General features: G+C 37.8%; 1 protein-coding gene across 1 annotated transcript in view; it reads left to right on the top strand.

Moving 5' to 3' along the window:
* The window catches only part of PDE6D (phosphodiesterase 6D), a 171,763-nt gene extending 154,605 nt beyond the window's left edge, over nucleotides 1–17,158 (top strand). The window contains exons 4-5 of the mRNA XM_053710300.1: nucleotides 4,188–4,293; nucleotides 13,887–17,158. Coding sequence (XP_053566275.1) covers nucleotides 4,188–4,293; nucleotides 13,887–13,968 — 188 coding nt within the window. The 3' untranslated portion in view covers nucleotides 13,969–17,158. The remainder of the gene's footprint in view (nucleotides 1–4,187; nucleotides 4,294–13,886) is intronic.
* The last annotated feature ends 1,980 nt before the right edge of the window (nucleotides 17,159–19,138 follow it).

Below are 19,138 nucleotides of genomic sequence, written 5' to 3' on the forward strand. Positions count from 1 at the left end.
AATTTATGACACTAGTGTTTAAGGACACTTATCTACATGTTACAATTTACAGGGATCATCACAAGTTCCTATGGTTTGCCTTCCAGGACAAGCACTTCCAGTTTGTGGCTCTGCCTTTTGGTCTGGCCACGGCTCCAAGAATGTTACCTTCCTAAGAACTCACGGGTGGAAGATAAAGTTGGGAAAAAGCTCCTGGACTCCAAGTACAAGGATAATTTTCTTGGGAACCATAATAGATTCTCTATCCATGTAGATCTTTCTGACAAGTCAGTTAATCAGATTATTGATACTTGTCTAGCCCTTCAGTCCTCTCTTCGGCCGTCAGTGGCTCAGTGCATGGAGGTTATCGGGCTGATGGTGGTGGCAATGGATATCATCCCGTTTGCTCGGTTCCATCTCAAACCTCTGCAGCTAAGCATGCTCAGGCAATGGAACGGGGATTATGCAGACTTGTCTCCTCAGATAACTCTGAGGAGCAGGAGACAAGAGATTCTCTTCAATGGTGGTTGTCTCTGGATCATTTTTCCCAGGGAAACTTCTTGGGTGATTGTGACCACAGATGCCAGCCTTTTAGGGTTGGGGAGCTGTCTAGTGCTCTCTAAAGGCTCAGGGACTTGGACTCAGTCAGAGTCTGTTCTTCCTATAAACATCCTGGAACTGAGAGCGATCTTCAATGCTCTTCTGGCCTGGCCTGGCCTCAGTTAGCCTCTGCCAAGTTTATCAGGTTCCAGTCGGACAACATAACTTCAGTAGCTTACATCAATCATCAGGGAGGAACGAGGAGTTCCTTAGCAATGACTGAAGTAACCAAGATAATTCAGTGGGCGTAGGCCCATTCTTGCTACCTGTCAGCGATCCACATCCCAGGGGTGAACAACTGTGAGGCGGACTTTCTGAGCAGACAGACCTGTCATTCGGGGGAGTGGAAACTCCACCCGGAAGTGTACTCCAGCCTGATTCTCAATTGGGGTCAACCGGAGTTGGATCTCATGGCATCTCGACAGAATGCCAAGCTCCGGAGATACGGGTCGAGGTCCAGGGACCCCCAGGCGGAACTGATAGATGCCCTGGCGGTTCCTTGGAACTTCATTCTACCATACTGTTTTCCTCCGTTTGCTCTTCTTCCTCAGGTAATTGCTTGAATCAAACAGGAGAAGGTTTATGTGATCCTCATAGCACCAGTCTAGCCTCGCAGGATTTTGTATGCAGATCTGGTGGAGATGGCTTCTCTACCACCTTGGAGACTTCCATTGAGGAAGGACCTTCTGATTCAGGGGCCCTTCCTTCACCCAAATCTAGTTTCTCTGAAGATGACTGCTTGGAGATTGAACGCCTAATCTTATCCAAGTGGGGGGTTTTCTGACTCGGTCATAGAGACCATGGTTCAGGCTTGTAAACCTGTAACTAGGAGGATTTTCCATAAGATTTGGCGTAAATATCTCTATTGGTGTGAATCCAAGGGCTTCTCATGGAATAGAGTTAGGATTCTTGGAATTTTGTCTTTTCTCCAGTAAGGTTTGGAGAAGGGTTTATCAACAAGTTCCCTAAAGGGTCAAATTTCGGCTCTATCTATTTTATTTCACAAACATCTGGCGGAATTCCCAGATGTACAATCCTTTTGTAAGGCCCTAGTTAGGATCAGGCCTGTGTTTAAACCAATTACTCCTCCTTGGAGTCTTAATTTAGTTATCAAAGTTATTCAAGGGGCTCCATTGGAGCCTATGCATTCCTTAGAAATCAAGTTGTTAACTTGGAAAGTTTTATTTCTTGTTGCTATTTCTTCAGCTCGAGGAGTATCAGAGCTCTTGGCTTGGCAGTACGAGTCTCCTTACCTTATTTTCCACTCAGATAAGGTAGTTTTACAATCTAAATTAGGATTTCTTCCTAGAGTGGTTTCAGATCGAAACATTAATCAGGAGATTGTCGTTCCTTCTTTGTGTCCTAATCCTTCTTCTCAGAAGGAACGTCTTCTGTACAATTTGGACGTGGTCCGTGCCTTAAAGTTTTAATCTTCAGTCGACTAAAGACTTTCATCAGTCTTCTTCTTTGTTTGTAATTTTCTATGGAAAACGTAAGGGTCAGAAAGCTTTGTTTTGCATATGAGACTACTGGACAGCAGCCTCCCGAGAGGGTTACGGCTCATTCCACAAGGGCGGTTGCTTCTTCATGGGCATTCAAAAATGAAGCTTCTGTGGAACAGATTTGCAAGGCTGCAACTTGGTCCTCTCTTCATACTTTTTCAAAATTTTACAAATTTCACACTTTTGCCTCGGCTGAGGCTGTTTTTGGGAGAAAGGTTCTTCATGCAGTGGTGCCTTACATTTAGGTTCCCTGTCTTGTCCCTCCCGTATCATCTGTGTACTCTAGTTTGGGTATTGAATCCCATTAGTAATTAAGATGATCCGTGGACTCATTGTGTCTTAAAAAAGAAAAGAAAATTTATGCTTACCTGATAAATGTATTTATTTTTTTACATGAGTCCACGGCCCGCCCTGTTCTTTTAGACAGGTTGTGGGTTATTGTAAACTTCAGACACCTCTGCACCTTGGCTTTTCCGTTTTCTTCCTAACTTCGGTCGAATGACTGGAGTGGGAGGGAAGGGAGGAGCTATTTAACAGCTCTGCTGTGATGCTCTTTGCCTCCTCCTGCTGACCAGGAGGTGAATATCCCATTAGTAATTAAGATGATCCGTGGACTCATTGTGTCAAAAAAGAAATACATTTATCAGGTAAGCATATATTTTCTTTTTATTACATTTAAACTTTGCACTTTCTATTTTCTATTTTATTTTGTATACAGCAGTGTATTTAGGATTGGGATTTTACAAATTCTTATTATTCCGTCACTAATTTATGTGTGACTTTAACACATTAGGCTCATACTTTGCTTATAAATGTGTATATTTTACAAATAAGATTGCACTTTGCATGTCTTTTATTTAAATTAAAACTGAAAAACTGTCAGCTTCAGTTTCCCACAAACATTCTCTAGTTTGGAGAGTAAATTTAGTGCTGACTTCACAGGGGCAGAACTCACTGAATTTTCTAAGAAAAGGGGAGGAACCTGGAAATATCAGAGAGATGAGAGATGTCTTCCAAAGAAAGTAATGAAGCTCTCTGGGATACAAAATTTCACATGGGAGAGAAAAGGTCACTGGAGAACCCCTGGAGCTTATATGAAGGGTTCCGTTTGCATCAATTCCAAATTAAACTACAATTTAACTTACTTTTGTCTATATTTTAGTATTTATTACTTTTTTGTTAGTTAAAATAAGTGAATTGTGAGTTTTGACTGGCGAGACAAGCTGGTCAGTGAAACTAGCTTGTTTAAAATGCTTACAAAATTTCACAAGACTTGTGAGAGCTTTAAAAATCCCCTGATCAGCCCAGGGAACTACCCTGTTCCTCCCACTTTTTAAGATACACAGTATGATCCTAAGTTATTACAGTAACACAGAAACTTTCAAATCAGAATCCGAATGAGTAAAATCACTGCGAGATCAAAATTTCAATGTATTAAAATACAAATCAGAGTGCAAAGCTTAAATGCAATATACTGAAATTACACAATCTGAAATGTATAGTAATATAAAATACTATGTGTAAGTGTAACAAAACTCTCATATCATGCAGGTTTATATTGCTCTGGGCTTGTCTCTGCTTCACTTAAATAAATTAGATATCTTGCAGTGCTGGAGAGTGCTGCCCTTTTATCTTTTGAAAATTCAGTGAGTTCAGCCTTTTTGAAGTCCGAACTACAATTTCTCTCTAAACTGGAGAATCTTTGAATATTAAGGCCTATGTGTTTAACTACTGCATATCGGGAGCAGACACAACCCCAGCCAATCACCAGCATTGTCTGCTTGGGATCCAGCAACTCCTCAGTAGTACCCCTTTGAATGGGTGAAGCACATATTCTTGTGGGACAGTACTGTTAAATTGACATGCTCTAATGAAACAGAGAATGTCATTTTTGCACTACAATGTCCCTTTAATGATATAGTGACCAGCATAAGATGAAATCCCTTTATTTTAACTTTCCCATGGTATATCAGTCTACCCATCCAAAATTAAAATCGGCCCCAATTCCAAGATTATTTGCCAATACAAAATAGAAACTGGTATCTAGAGAAACTATTAGCAGACCCTTTGCTTTTGGCTTATATGCTTTTCTCTTCACTTTTGCAGAATGGTTCTTTGAGTTTGGCTTTGTGATCCCCAATTCCATGAACACCTGGCAGTCATTGATAGAGGCTGCCCCAGAATCCCAGATGATGCCTGCAAATGTTTTAACGTAAGTTACAGGGTTATATGTACTGAAAAATCAGTTCCCTCGCATTTATAGTATTGACATAGGATGGCCCACCCTTATATTCTTGTTTTTATGTATCATTGGCCAAGTCTTAGTTTCTGTCTGGGGTTTATAAAAAATAATTCCCTTTTTTATCCCTGCCTTAGCTATGTGTGTGCTAAGATTTGCAGGAAGGGTTTGAGTAAATATAAGAAGAAAAGGTGCCCTGAATACTTGTACGAGTGTTAAGAAATTAATTTCTTTCATAAGATGGTGAGAGTCCACAATACACCACGGGGATTACGCTCCAGTCCACAAAGAGGAGGCAAAAACTTACCAACATACCATGGAGTGAGGTGAATTGCTGAAGTGCTGATCTACATGTTGGGGTTCTCAAACCAATCTGAGACCTAATTGCCTACAAAGGTGCCTACAGTGGACAGAGGGGAAGACAGGAGTTTTAGCCAGTCAGTGAGAATCTTTTTCCAGTGTGGAAATGTTACAGGCTTCCCAGGTGAAATGCAGATTCATCTGCCAATCCGCTGGTCTGCAGTGTGCTGCTCTTTGTTAGATCTTTGGCACTGTGCTTCCACTACCTTGGATTGTCTCTTTTACTGGATGCAATCTGTTGCAGCCAGAATAATTATTACCATCTGCATTACCTGTAAAATAATCTCCTTCAACTACGGAGACTTTATTGGGACTCTTCCAGGTTTACTACTGAATTACTCGGTAGATATTCTAAAGCTTAAAGCCTGGGCTAATACTGGGTCTGCACTGATAAGTGCCAAAGAAAAAGTTTTATTTTCCTTTAAAGTCTGGTTTTAATAGTATCTCACAGCGCTCATAATATTCCCAAAAAGCTTTAAGATAATGGGGTACCTAGCTGCCCCTGAAAATAGTAGATATAGTAGTTGAATATCAAAAAGCGCCTAACTGGAGGCTATGGGAAGTGGGTCTAGGCAGTGGCAGATAGGCCTAACTGTCTAAATTGAATAATTATACATATGTGTTAACAATGCAAAATTGTAAAATTAAACAAATTTGTTAGTTATACAAATTTATTTGACAATGTAAAATATAAAATTAAACGATATAATTGTAAAACATGGATCCATGTATCAAAAAAGAATACAGTTAAAATAAATAACAATAGACAATTGTAATAAAATCACAATATGTTGACATAAATATTCTAATCAAATCACAGGTTTGAGTTTGCAATGTCACCAACAGTTAGGGTGATTGAATTGGTTAAAAAGTCTCTAGTCTAGTCCCTTATTTAGTGTATCATCTTCTTAGTAAAAAAATGTGAAAAAATGATGAAAAAATGTGATGAATAAAAAATATATCTAGATATAAAAAGTGATGATAAAAAATTCCAAAATATCAAATTCAAAATTTAAAATTAAAAATCCAAAATTCAAAATATCTCTGTGCTTTAAATCCAAAAAAGTTTTAGTGATTGTGAAATACCCCCCAAAAAAAGAAAAGGTGAAAATGCTTGTATCCAAATATAGTTATATCCAATAAATTACTCTGTGTTAACTGAAGTGTGTAATGTAGATAGTGGCTGATAGAAATCCTCCTTCTGGGAATCTCCTTAGTGGGTGGTTGTTGTCAGTGTTTTATTTGTGAGGTATTCGGTCTGTGATATAGACTCAATCCTTAGATAAAACCTGCAAACAACAAAATAACATAGTGCAATAATGCTACAAATGTGATAGAAATATTAAAATGTTGCTCACCAATTGCTGTCAACGCGTTTCGGCCTCTTTGTTATCTATGATAGTCTTGAGAAAGACCCAACAAAGAGGCTGAAACGCGTTGACAGCAATTGGTGAGCAACATTTTAATATTTCTATCACATTTGTAGCATTATTGCACTATGTTATTTTGTTGTTTGCAGGTTTTAGCTAAGGATTGAGTCTATATCACAGACCGAATACCTCACAAATAAAACACTAACAACAACCACCCACTAAGGAGATTCACAGAAGGAGGATTTCTATCAGCCACTATCTACATTACACACTTCAGTTAACACAGAGTAATTTATTGGATATAACTATATTTGGATACAAGCATTTTCACCTTTTCTTTTTTTTGGGGGGTATTTCACAATCACTAAAACTTTTTTGGATTTAAAGCACAGAGATATTTTGAATTTTGGATTTTTAATTTTAAATTTTGAATTTGATATTTTGGAATTTTTTATCATCACTTTTTATATCTAGATATATTTTTTATTCATCACATTTTTTCATAATTTTTTTACTAAGAAGATGATACACTAAATAAGGGACTAGAGACTTTTTAACCAATTCAATCACCCTAACCGGTTGGTGACATTGCAAACTCAAACCTGTGATTTGATTAGAATATTTATGTCAACATATTGTGATTTTATTACGATTGTCTATTGTTATTTATTTTAACTGTATTCTTTTTTGATACATGGATCCATGTTTTACAATTATATCGTTTAATTTTATATTTTACATTGTCAAATAAATTTGTATAACTAACAAATTTGTTTAACTTTACACTTTTGCATTGTTAACACATATGTATAATTATTCAATTAAGACATTTAGGCCTATCTGCCACTGCCTAGACCCACTTCCCATAGCCTCCAGTTAGGCGCTTTTTGATATTCAACTACTATATTTCCTTTAAAGTCTCATTGAAAAATCTCTGAGGTTCATCCAGCGTGCGAACTGCACTTAAGAGCGGATGTATTTTCTACTCTGACATTTGAAAGCAGACAAGTGGATCAGCTGTTTCGCTTGAATTTGACATCTACCAATAGGATTGGAACAGATCAATACCTTGTGCACATGTGACCGCTACGGCTGAGGCGCCAACAACACGGAGGCTAAAACGGCCATAAAGGTTTTCTCTGTTTTTCCGTGTCTGTATTCACTCTGGAAGCCAGGTACTGTGAACTGTTCCTCTAAGGACTTACTATTGTGCTTTCTAAACACTGGATGCTTGAAATAGCACGATGCATTCGGGACTTTCTAACCATATTATGTGGCAGTAACATTGTTTACAAATCTTAGTGGTGGCAATTCTCTCTCCTTTTTTTTTAAATTATATTTTAAGCTATGGTTTTATGTTGTTTCTAATATCGGAGACGTCCGATTTCTATGCTATTTATTGTATTATTAGTAATTAAAGTGTTACTTTTACTGCAGTAGAATTTGTGATTTAGGATATTAGGTCTGCATACATACATTTATATTCACCCCTTAGATACACTTTGAAGCTACCTTTAGCCTTGAGCGCTCCTAATTATACATTTTGGTTCTTATTATATTTCTATCCTAGATGTGGGGGATTTTTTTAGGATTTTAGGAGTTTGGTAACACGCCCTGCGCACACTCCTCCCAAATTGTTATATACTATAAGGATATTCCTGGGTGTCCCACTGTTCAGCTTTGCATCTCTTGCTCTGAGACTCTCACCCTAGAAAGGGTTCTGCTGGATTCCCGATAATTCAAGAGTAACCTGTCAGAAGAGGAATTGTCTGAGTCCAAAACACAAATTTTAAGAGCAGGGACTTTTGAGAATGGGTATTCTGACTTAGGACCCCCCCTTGAGGCTGTGGGGGAGGATAAGTCCTTCAACTTCAGGCTTCATCATATCCATGCCTTATTGCAGGAAGTGTTAAAGGCTTTGGAGGTATCGAGCATTCTCCTGCTACTGACAAGCCAACTACTAAAAGATTGATAAATTATTTAAGCTGGCTCCTAAGCAGCATTCTGCAATCCACATGCTTGATTCAGTTGCTGAACTGATAACTAAGGAATGGAACAAGCCAGGTGTGCCTTTTGTTTTTTCCACCAAGTTCAAGGCCATGGTTACACTCCAGCATCCAAGCCTGCTTGAAAGTGCGGCCCCTTTCTAGATAAGATTCTATTAGGGGGCAGGTTGAAACAGTTTTGTGAAGCTTGAAGAAGTCTATTGCAGACCCTTGGGTGTTGGAAATTTATATATCAGGGATACCGAATCAGTTTTCAATTCTTAGGTTCCTGAGTTAGATTGCTCCTATCTCATATTCTCCTAGATCTGTTGAAGGAAAAATCCTTTTTTTGGACACTTCGGACTATTCTGATTCTCAAAATGCTGGACAGATTTCTAAAAAAGGTCCAACTCAAGATGGAGACTAATCAGACCTTTGTGTAGAGATTGATTTTGGGTTTCTGGTTTCGTCAAGCTCCTCCTTTTCAACCTGTGTTGGACCTTCAGCTTTTGTCCTGTAAGGTTCTGATCGTTTTAGCCGTTTCCTCAGCAAGAAGGATTTCTGATCTTTCTGCTCTGAGTTGCAAGCCTTCTTTCTTGATTTTTCAGTATGGTAAGGCTTTGTTACAAACAAGTTATTTTCTTCCTGAGGTGATATCTACAGATACTTTTAACCACTGACACGTATAAATGAAAATAAAAACGTAACAATAAATTGACAAGTATATCACTGTGCACTGAAATAATGTAGAAACTTCCAAATGTACTTTCAGGTCTTCTTATGAGTTGGCAACCTCAGAAGGAAATAAAAATAATTTTATAGTGTAATACTGTAACATCATATATAAATGTGGTTGCAAAGCAGTGGTACTCACACAATTGAGAGCTATTTAGCTCTAAAATTTGCGCTCAAAATCCAGGAGACACCAAGGTACAAGGGGATTCCACTCTATTCGTAAAACTTCACGTTCACAAATGTGCAATGAATGTCACTTGAGGGTCATTACACTCTCTAAGCAGAAAAAAATGTTTTTTATGATAAAGTAATTTTTATTATTTTTTGTAGCAAGTGCATAATAACAGAAAAAAATATAAGACAAGAAATTAACAGAACAAGGAAACAGAAATCCTGGTTTTCCAAAATTACATAGTGAATAAAGTAGTTCAAATTATGTATCATTGAGTCCTTCAGTCGCTATATCATAATCTATAAGGCCACTCTTACAAAAAAAGGCAATAGTCAATACAGTAAAGAATTTTCTTTTGTAGCTGGAATTAAAGTAACTTTGTATACAGTTGTGTTGCTTTAAGGCTCAAATTGGTTACATACTACCAGGATAAGTAGTAATAAATTAAAGAAATAGTGAAGGGGGAAAAGAGTTAGGTAGAGCAAAGAGAGAGAGAGAGAGAGGTAAGGTGTAGATGAAGGGGTATCTCCTGACCATTCTACTCCGCTTTATTCGGAAGTTTGTTATATGTGGAATTAGTATGTCTCCTATTGATCTAAATTTTATCTGTCGTGTTTGGGGATTTTAAAATTCAAATATTAGGACAATCCAAGTGGGGGGCTCTATTGAAAAAATGTTTTTTATGCCAGATATAACACACACTTTTACCAATGCATAAATGTAATGTGTATTCTTAAGCATCCCAGTTTATGTTTGTGTTAGAGAAGTTTGCCCCGCCCTGTTAAGTAATGTTGCAATATCTCTGACATACGTTTCACCTTCTGACTTTATCAAAGTTTATTTTGTGCTGAGTGTAATGATCCCTTAGTGACTTTTACTACACATATGTGAACGTGAAGTTTGAATAAAGTGGAACCCCCTTTTATCTGTGCTTTTTAGCTCAACTTTCAGATACAATGTAGCTCTCAATTGTGTGAGTACAGCGGCTTTGCAACCACGTTGATCAGTGTTGTTACAGTATTACATTATGAAATTATTTTCCTTCTGTGGTTCCTTCTTTGTGTATGGCTCTAAAGAGTGACTTATTCACAACCTTGATGTTGTGAGGGCTCTGAGGGATTTTGTCGCTTCAGCATAGAACTTAAGACCCTTTTATTCCTTTTTCGTCCATTTCTCTGGTTGCAAAGCTAGTGCTTGGCTTAAGGCCTTAATTTGTAAGCCTTACTTGGTTGAAGTGAAGACTTCCCTTGAATGCAATGCTGCTAATACCATTAGAGCAGTTTCGTGTCCCTTCCATAATAAGGCCTCCATAGACCAAATATATAAAGCGGCTACTTGTTTTTCTCTTGTTAAGTGTATCCAGTCCACGGATCATCCATTACTTGTGGGATATTCTCCTTCCCAACAGGAAGTTGCAAGAGGATCACCCACAGCAGAGCTGCTATATAGCTCCTCCCCTCACTGCCATATCCAGTCATTCTCTTGCAACTCTAATTCGCTGGGCAGAGTCTCACTCTTGCCACCTGTCAGCGATCCACATCCCAGGCGTAGAGAACTGGGAGGCGGATTTTCTAAGTCGTCAGACTTTTCATCCGGGGGAGTGGGAACTCCATCCGGAGGTGTTTGCTCAACTGGTCCATCGTTGGGGCAAACCAGAACTGGATCTCATGGCGTCTCGCCAGAATGCCAAGCTTCCTTGTTACGGATCCAGGTCCAGGGACCCGGGAGCAACGCTGATAGATGCTCTAGCAGCTCCTTAGTTCTTCAACCTGGCCTATGTGTTTCCACCGTTTCCTCTGCTCCCTCGACTGATTGCCAAAATCAAACAGGAGAGAGCATCGGTGATTCTTATAGCGCCTGTGTGGCCACGCAGGACCTGGTATGCAGACCTAGTGGACATATCATCTCTTCCACCATGGACTCTGCCTCTGAGGCAGGACCTTCTAATACAAGGTCCTTTCAATCATCCAAATCTAATTTCTCTGAGACTGACTGCATGGAGATTGAACGCTTGATTCTATCAAGGCGTGGCTTCTCCGAGTCAGTCATTGATACCTTAATACAGGCTCGGAAGCCTGTCGCCAGGAAAATCTACCATAAGATATGGCGTAAATATCTTTATTGGTGTGAATCCAAGAGTTACTCATGGATTAAGGTTAGGATTCCTAGGATATTGTCCTTTCTCCAAGAGGGTTTGGACAAAGGCTTATCAGCTAGTTCTTTAAAAGGACAGATCTCTGCTCTATCTATTCTTTTGCACAAGCGTCTGGCAGAAGTTCCAGACGTCCAGGCATTTTGTCAGGCTTTGGTTAGGATTAAGCCTGTGTTTAAAACTGTTGCTCCCCCGTGGAGCTTAAACTTGGTTCTTAAAGTTCTTCAGGGAGTTCCGTTTGAACCCCTTCATTCCATTGATATTAAACTTTTATCTTGGAAAGTTCTGTTTTTGATGGCTATTTCCTCGGCTCGAAGAGTCTCTGAGTTATCTGCCTAACATTGTGATTCTCCTTATCTGATTTTTCATTCAGACAAGGTAGTTCTGCGTACCAAACCTGGGTTTTTACCTAAGGTGGTTTCTAACAGGAATATCAATCAAGAGATTGTTGTTCCATCATTGTGTCCTAATCCTTCTTCAAAGAAGGAACGTCTTTTGCATAATCTGGACGTAGTCCGTGCCTTGAAGTTTTACTTACAGGCTACTATAGATTTTCGTCAAACATCTGCCCTGTTTGTCGTTTACTCTGGACAGAGGAGAGGTCAAAAAGCTTCGGCAACCTCTCTCTCCTTTTGGCTTCGGAGCATAATACGCTTAGCCTATGAGACTGCTGGACAGCAGCCCCCTGAAAGGATTACAGCTCATTCTACTAGAGCTGTGGCTTCCACCTGGGCCTTTAAAAATGAGGCCTCTGTTGAACAGATTTGCAAGGCTGCGACTTGGTCTTCGCTTCACACCTTTTCAAAATTTTACAAATTTGACACTTTTGCTTCTTTGGAGGCTGTTTTTGGGAGAAAGGTTCTACAGGCAGTGGTTCCTTCCGTTTAAGTTCCTGCCTTGTCCCTCCGATCATCCGTGTACTTTAGCTTTGGTATTGGTATCCCACAAGTAATGGATGATCCGTGGACTGGATACACTTAACAAGAGAAAACATAATTTATGCTTACCTGATAAATTTATTTCTCTTGTAGTGTATCCAGTCCACGGCCCGCCCTGTCCTTTTAAGGCAGGTCTAAATTTTAATTAAACTACAGTCACCACTGCACCCTATGGTTTCTCCTTTCTTGGCTTGTCTCGGTCGAATGACTGGATATGGCAGTGAGGGGAGGAGCTATATAGCAGCTCTGCTGTGGGTGATCCTCTTGCAACTTCCTGTTGGGAAGGAGAATATCCCACAAGTAATGGATGATCCGTGGACTGGATACACTACAAGAGAAATACATTTATCAGGTAAGCATAAATTATGTTTTTTATTGGGGTTTATTAATACTATTACAGACATTTTTGAAAAATACTCAAATCTCCATTTTAAAGGTTTACAGGGCTATCCCTAGTATGATTTAACAACTTAACATGTATGTATTTCAAAAGTACAACCCTCATCCCCTTTAACAGGTAATATTGAAAAATTCTAGTCAACTAGATGTCTTAACATATTTTAAAGGGACAGTAAACACAAGAATTTTTGTTGTTTAAAAAGGTAGATAATCCCTTTATTACCCATTCCCCAATTTTGCATAACCAACACAGTTATAATAATATACTTTTTATCTTTGTGATAAAGCAAACAATCTTGACCACTATAGTTAAAGCAACACAAAACCCTATTTTTTTTCTTTCATGATTCAGATAGAGCATGCAATTTTAAGCAACTTTCTAAATTAACTCCTATGATAAATTTTTCTTCATTCTCTTGAAATCTTTATTTAAAAAGCAGGAATGTAAAGGCCCATTTTTGGTTCAGCACCTGGGTAGCACTTGCTGGTTGGTGGCTAAATGTACCTTCTCTGGTAGCGCAAGAAGCCTATCAATCCTTATGCAGATTTTTTTTTTAAATCCTCTAGAAGTATCTTCAATGTTGTGTAGAGCTTTTCCATATCCATGCGAAATGTAGATGATGTAAATACAGCTTGCAAGCAATAGTAACGTACAGTTACTGCTTAAAGGGACAGTCAACACCAGAATTTTTGTTGTTTAAAAAGAAAATAATCCCTTTATTACACATTCCCCAGTTTTGCATAACTAACAATGTTACAGAAATACACTTTTTACCTCTTTGATTACCTTGTATCTATGCCTCTGCAAACTGCCCCCTTATTTTAGTTCTTTTGACAGACTTGCATTTTAGCCAATCAGTGCTATCTCCAGGGTAACTTCACGTGCATGAGCTCAATGTCATCTATATGAAACACATGAACCAATGCCCTCTAGTGTCGCTGTCTGGACCCCCTTCCCCGGGGACTTGCTTTTGCACTTTATTTGCCCCACTTTGCTTCCTTTTTTCCTATTCTACTTGACCATATATCCCATACATAGGGATGCTGGGAGAGTGGGATTATTAAAGCTTTAGTATGGTTGGGTGTTTTTGCATCCTCCTATTGGAGTATAATGCCCGCATGTGATGTTTCATGGACTCTCACCATTGTGAAAGAAATTAATTTACCAGGTAAACATTTGGTGTTTTTTTCCAGTCAATATAAACCTTACTACTTTTTATGTTTAAAATTTAATTTTGAACTGATGTCCACTAATTTAACATGGAAATCAAGAGTATATGTTGATGGACATAATTGTTTTTATATACTTTTCATAAAGAAAATCATTCATAAACTGGGATTTTATAATTAAGTTACTAATGTTGGAAATGTATCTTATATATGTTATATTTCCATTTTTTATTGATTATACTTCTAGATCCTAATAAGGTTTTTGTACAATTTCTTTTCCAGAGGTAATGTCGTCATAGAAACCAAGTTTTTTGATGATGATCTCCTTGTTAGTACATCAAGGGTCAGGCTCTTCTATGTTTAAAAAAGGATTTTCTCTGCTTCATTGATTCCACCTACTTTTTTGATGGTGTGGTTTTTTTCCAATTTTTTTAATTTTTTCCTCTTTTGTCCTGTTGGAAAGATACTTTCTTGGGTGCTAAGGATGTATTTGTATTGGAATAAAATATCCACAAAATCCCCAGATATGGAGAAGATAGCAGCACCTGCAATAAACTACAGATCACTGTGGCCTCTGTGACATACTGCCCCTCATCTAACGCAGAAGACTATTTTGTTATACATCATTTTATATCATCCTGAAAACTTACAGAACGGAGTCATTTAACCCATCTTGAGTGCAACATAAGACTTGTTTGATTTTCTATTCAAGACCCCTACATTGCTCTGAGCGACAGATTCAGCAGGCAAGAATCAGATATTTATATTTTTCCATGTGCAGCACTGTTTCCTCTGAGCATGGTTATAGTGATTGCAAGTGCACAAGTGACACAGCACATATCAAACTTTGTACCTGGCCTGCAATCTGTAATCCCTGGCCCTAAATTACAGCTGTGATCCAAGATGTGAAAATGCAAGATATTGCACGTAGTTCTATGAAGACACTATTAAATCCCAAACAAATTATTTTTTCTTCATTCTAATGCAGCTGGTCACTCCTTCTCTTGTGTAAACTTCAGTCTACTGAAATTGCTATAACACAGCGGGTATTTGCATTTTTTTACGTTTGGGGTAAAATCTAAGCATTGCAATTGCAGAAATCATCAAATTGAAACCCATCAAAATATTATTTATATTAGAAGATTTTACTTGACAGAAAATTTCAAAATCCATGTTAAAAAAACATTATGGCTTATCTGTAAATGATTCATATACACCTTTTTATATAGGGTCTATGTACAGAATGTGCGTATGGCATAAGATGAAATTTCATTAAAAACTTCTATGTTATTGACTTGTTCCCTGATACTTACAACTTTCAGTTGCCCATAAGCAACCTGTGGCAGCGCACTCATAATCTTTTATGTAAAAAAGATAACAAAAGTAGCGAGGGCTTCACAGGTTGTAAAACCCCTGTAAATTGATTCAGACAAAACATTGTAAATTGCAAAACATTTAAAGGGACATGTTACTCATATGTTAAATCTTGTGAAAGTGATACAGCATATCTAAAAAGCTAATGTTCAAACAGAACTGTAAAAACAAAGATACATTATATAATATGGCTACAAAGTACTCCTCTTGTGTAAGATCAATGCCTTCCTCGGTCTCTCCCAGTACCACAGAAATACAGAACTTCAAGATAGACAGCGCAGATCCATCAGGGATAGATTCCAAAAACTACAAATAAAATACTCACAGGGAGTCAGGTGTCAATGGTTTGAAGGTTTATTCCACATATGTATAACACATCAAGTTTTATTCCTTGATATATTAAAACAGCTTGTAAAAAAAGCTCTATTGATTAAAAAAAAGGGTTAATAAAACTTGCCTGATGAGTTTCAGCAGCTATGCTGCCTTTTTCAAGAGCAAATAAAAGCAAAACAATCAAAAGAGCTATAACACTTTGCACAGAGGACTCTATATTTATATTTGAAAGTTTCTTCTGACTAGAAATATCACACAAACATCTCTGTGTAAAAAATGAAGATATTTTACCTCAAAATTTCTTCAGCTCACCAGAGTAAGTGCTCACACCTCTCTTTACAGTGAGAGTTTGGGATTTCACCATAATATTGAGAGATTTCAGGGTAAACTTCCTTAAACTGAGGAGGTAAATCAAGTGACTGAGCCTGCACATTCAAGAGAGAGTGTATCTGGTAAGTCCTGGGGCAAGTATCCTACTTGGATGCTTAAAGTCCCTTTTACACCAGGATGTGGCTACTGAGTAAACTTTGTGGTAAAATAGTTTTTTGTTTTTTTTCTTAATTTGATTTTTGTCAGCTTTTTACAGATATGCTGCATCACTTTGAAGTGTTTTTTTGCATATGGGTGACGTCTTTAACACAGAAATATAAATGTTCGGCAATTAAAGGGACATTAAACACTTTGAGATTGTCATATAAAATGTTTTATTATATGTATGTGTGTGTGTATATATATATATATATATATATATATATATATATATATATATATATATATATATATATATTATATACACATTTTACATAAAAATGCCCCACATTCCTAATAGTGATAACATTTTGGTAATTTAACGTTCTTTTATAATTTACAAGAAATATCTGATATGCGATATTTTGGTTACTTTTTAGTTCTCCAGTGCAGCACACATGTGCCAGGCTACCACAGGAACATTCGTTATGAATTTATTTCATTCTCTTTGTTCCTCGGTTGAATGTAAAATGATAACAGCCTGTTGCACACTTTTTAGTTCTGATTAGTTGGTTGCTGAAACATTTAGCTTATTAAAGGGACGAGAGCATCAAAAATGAATTCCTTTCTGTTAATATTTTTGTCATCAGAGATGCACTTATATTTCTGCAAATATTTAAACCTAAAGAAATAAAGGTATTCAGTGTACCCCACAGCTGGCTTATCTACCGATACAAGGGCAGAATTGGGGACGTTTATTTTTGTTTTTAATATTTGTTCGATCAAAATGTTTTTGAGGGACCAGATAGTCATAAAATGTTATCATAGACCTGTTTTGTGTTTGTTGTTCTTTACAAATGTAGAACAAATCAAATACATAAAATATATTTAAGGAGGAATTTCTCACTTGTAGCAGATTTGTCGTATCCTTTTTAGGCACAGCAATATGTAGTATGTAAACCCCTTTCCTGTATTATTATTAATATATACTGTATGTATGTATATATATATATATATATATATAATTATTCCAGTTCAATTAATCAGATATAAAAAAATGACTATTTAGGACACAATATATATAATTATACCATTTTGTTTTATTTATTTTATGTTTTATTTAAAAAAAAAATAGGATTTCGGTAAAAATAGAACAACTTTTTCAGACTCCATCTTCTTTGCTATTGTGAGTGGAGTCCCTGAACATGCATTAATAATACCAAATAATTCTACTTGATACCACAATGTTTCTTAATTTACACATATACTTCCTTAGGATGTTGTTTCCTTGTTCCTATTCTGAAACAGCTCCGCATTGTAATACCTGTAAAATAGTTATCCTGTCTTATAACCTACTTAATAAAATCAGTTTAAAATTAGACTGGCACTTGAACTGTTTGTTCACTCACATGATGCTGTACTGTAAATAATTAAGTATAGTGTAATGTTGCCTATACATGTGATCTCAAAATATTCATTTCCTAAGATATGGTGAGTCCACGGAATCATCAATTACTAGTGGGAATATCACTCCTGGCCAGCAGGAGGAGGCAAGGAGCACTACAGCAAAGCTGCTATATATGTCACTTCCCTTACCCATAACCCCCAGTCATTCTGTTTGCCTGCGGTGCAAGGAGGAGGTGAAGTTTTGGGTCTCATCTATAATCAAGATTTTTTTATTTTAAAGCAGAGTAGGTTTGCTTTGATCTTTCTAAAGGTTCTAGCCTTAGCCCATGTCAGTCTCTTCAGTAGGGCAGTGGTGGCTTTAAAAGCAATTGGGAACTTGTGGGGTATAATCCTCACTGCGTGTTCCCAAAACATTTTGCTGCCCTGCTGCAGCGGGACCTGTGCAGGTTTTCTCTTGTAAGGTGTATCCAGTCCACGGATTCATCCTTTACTTGTGGGATATTCTCCTTCCCAACAGGAAGTGGCAAATAGAGCACACAGCAGAGCTGTCCATATAGCTCCCCCTCTAGCTCCACCCCCCAGTCATTCTCTTTGCTGGCTCTAAGCAATCGGAAGGGTAAAGTGAATGTTGTGTTAGAAATGTAGTTTTTATTTTCTACAAGCAAAAGTTTGTTATTTTAAATGGTACCGGTGTGTACTATTTACTCTCTAGCAGAAAGGAATGAAGAGCTCTGCAGGGAGGAAGATGATTTTAGCATGTTGTAACTAAAATCCACTGCTGTTCCCACATAGGACTGAGGAGTGCAAGAAAACTTCAGTTGGGGGGAACGGTTTGCAGGTTAGGCTGCAATAAGGTATGTTCAGTCATTTATTTCTAGACAAGACTGTGATAATGCTAGAAGAGACTGATAATATCCCCATGAGGGAAGGGTAAGCTGTATTCAGAGACCAAGTATGGAATTTCAAGCTTACATAACAGGGCTAGTTTATGCTGGTTGACACTACTTAAAGGGGCACTAAACCCACATTTCTCCTGTTAAGTGTGATCAGTCCACGGGTCATCATTACTTCTGGGATATTAACTCCTCCCCAACAGGAAGTGCAAGAGGATCACCCAGCAGAGCTGCTATATAGCTCCTCCCCTCTACGTCACACCCAGTCATTCTCTTGCACCCAACTAATAGATAGGATGTGTGAGAGGACTGTGGTGATTTTACTTAGTTTTTATGACTTCAATCAAAAGTTTGTTATTTTAAAACAGCACCGGAGCGTGTTGTTCATTCTCAGGGGGAATTTGAAGAGGAGTCTACCTGAGTTTCTATATGATTTTAACCGGAGTAGTTAAGATCATGTTGCTGTTCTCGGCCATCTGAGGGGTGAGGTAAACTTCAGATCAGGGGACAGCGGGCAGGTTCACCTGCAAAGAGGTATGTAGCAGCTTATTATTTTCTGAGAATGGAATTGACTAGAAAATACTGCAAATACCTATATAAAGTAAGTTCAGCCTTAAATGCAGTAGTAGCAACTGGTATCAGGCTGCCATGTATGTATATTTTCACTTCAGTATTCTGGGGAATGGCACTTCACTGGAATGATACTGTATGAATAAAACCTTAGCCTATATTGCAGTGAGAACGGCTAGCAGTAGGTTTCTGTGACAATTTATTTATTGAGGTTAAACGTTTTGCTGGCATGTTAAATCGTTTAATTTTCTGAGGTACTGGGTGAAAAATTGTGTTGGGCACTAATTATCCACTTGGCGGGCATTTTATTTAATTTTTGACAGTTTACTGATCTCCCTCACTGTTGTGTGTGAGGGGGAGGGGCTTAATTTGGCGCTTTTACTACGCATCAGGAATTCAGTGACAAGTCTGTTTTTCTTCCCTGCATAATCCCTACCTGTGAGATAGTGCTTTGACTGTGATAAAAAACGTTATATTCTGTACTTTTTT

This window comes from Bombina bombina, chromosome 4 (genome assembly GCF_027579735.1).
Source record: "Bombina bombina isolate aBomBom1 chromosome 4, aBomBom1.pri, whole genome shotgun sequence".
In the NCBI taxonomy this organism is placed as follows: Eukaryota; Metazoa; Chordata; class Amphibia; order Anura; family Bombinatoridae; genus Bombina; species Bombina bombina.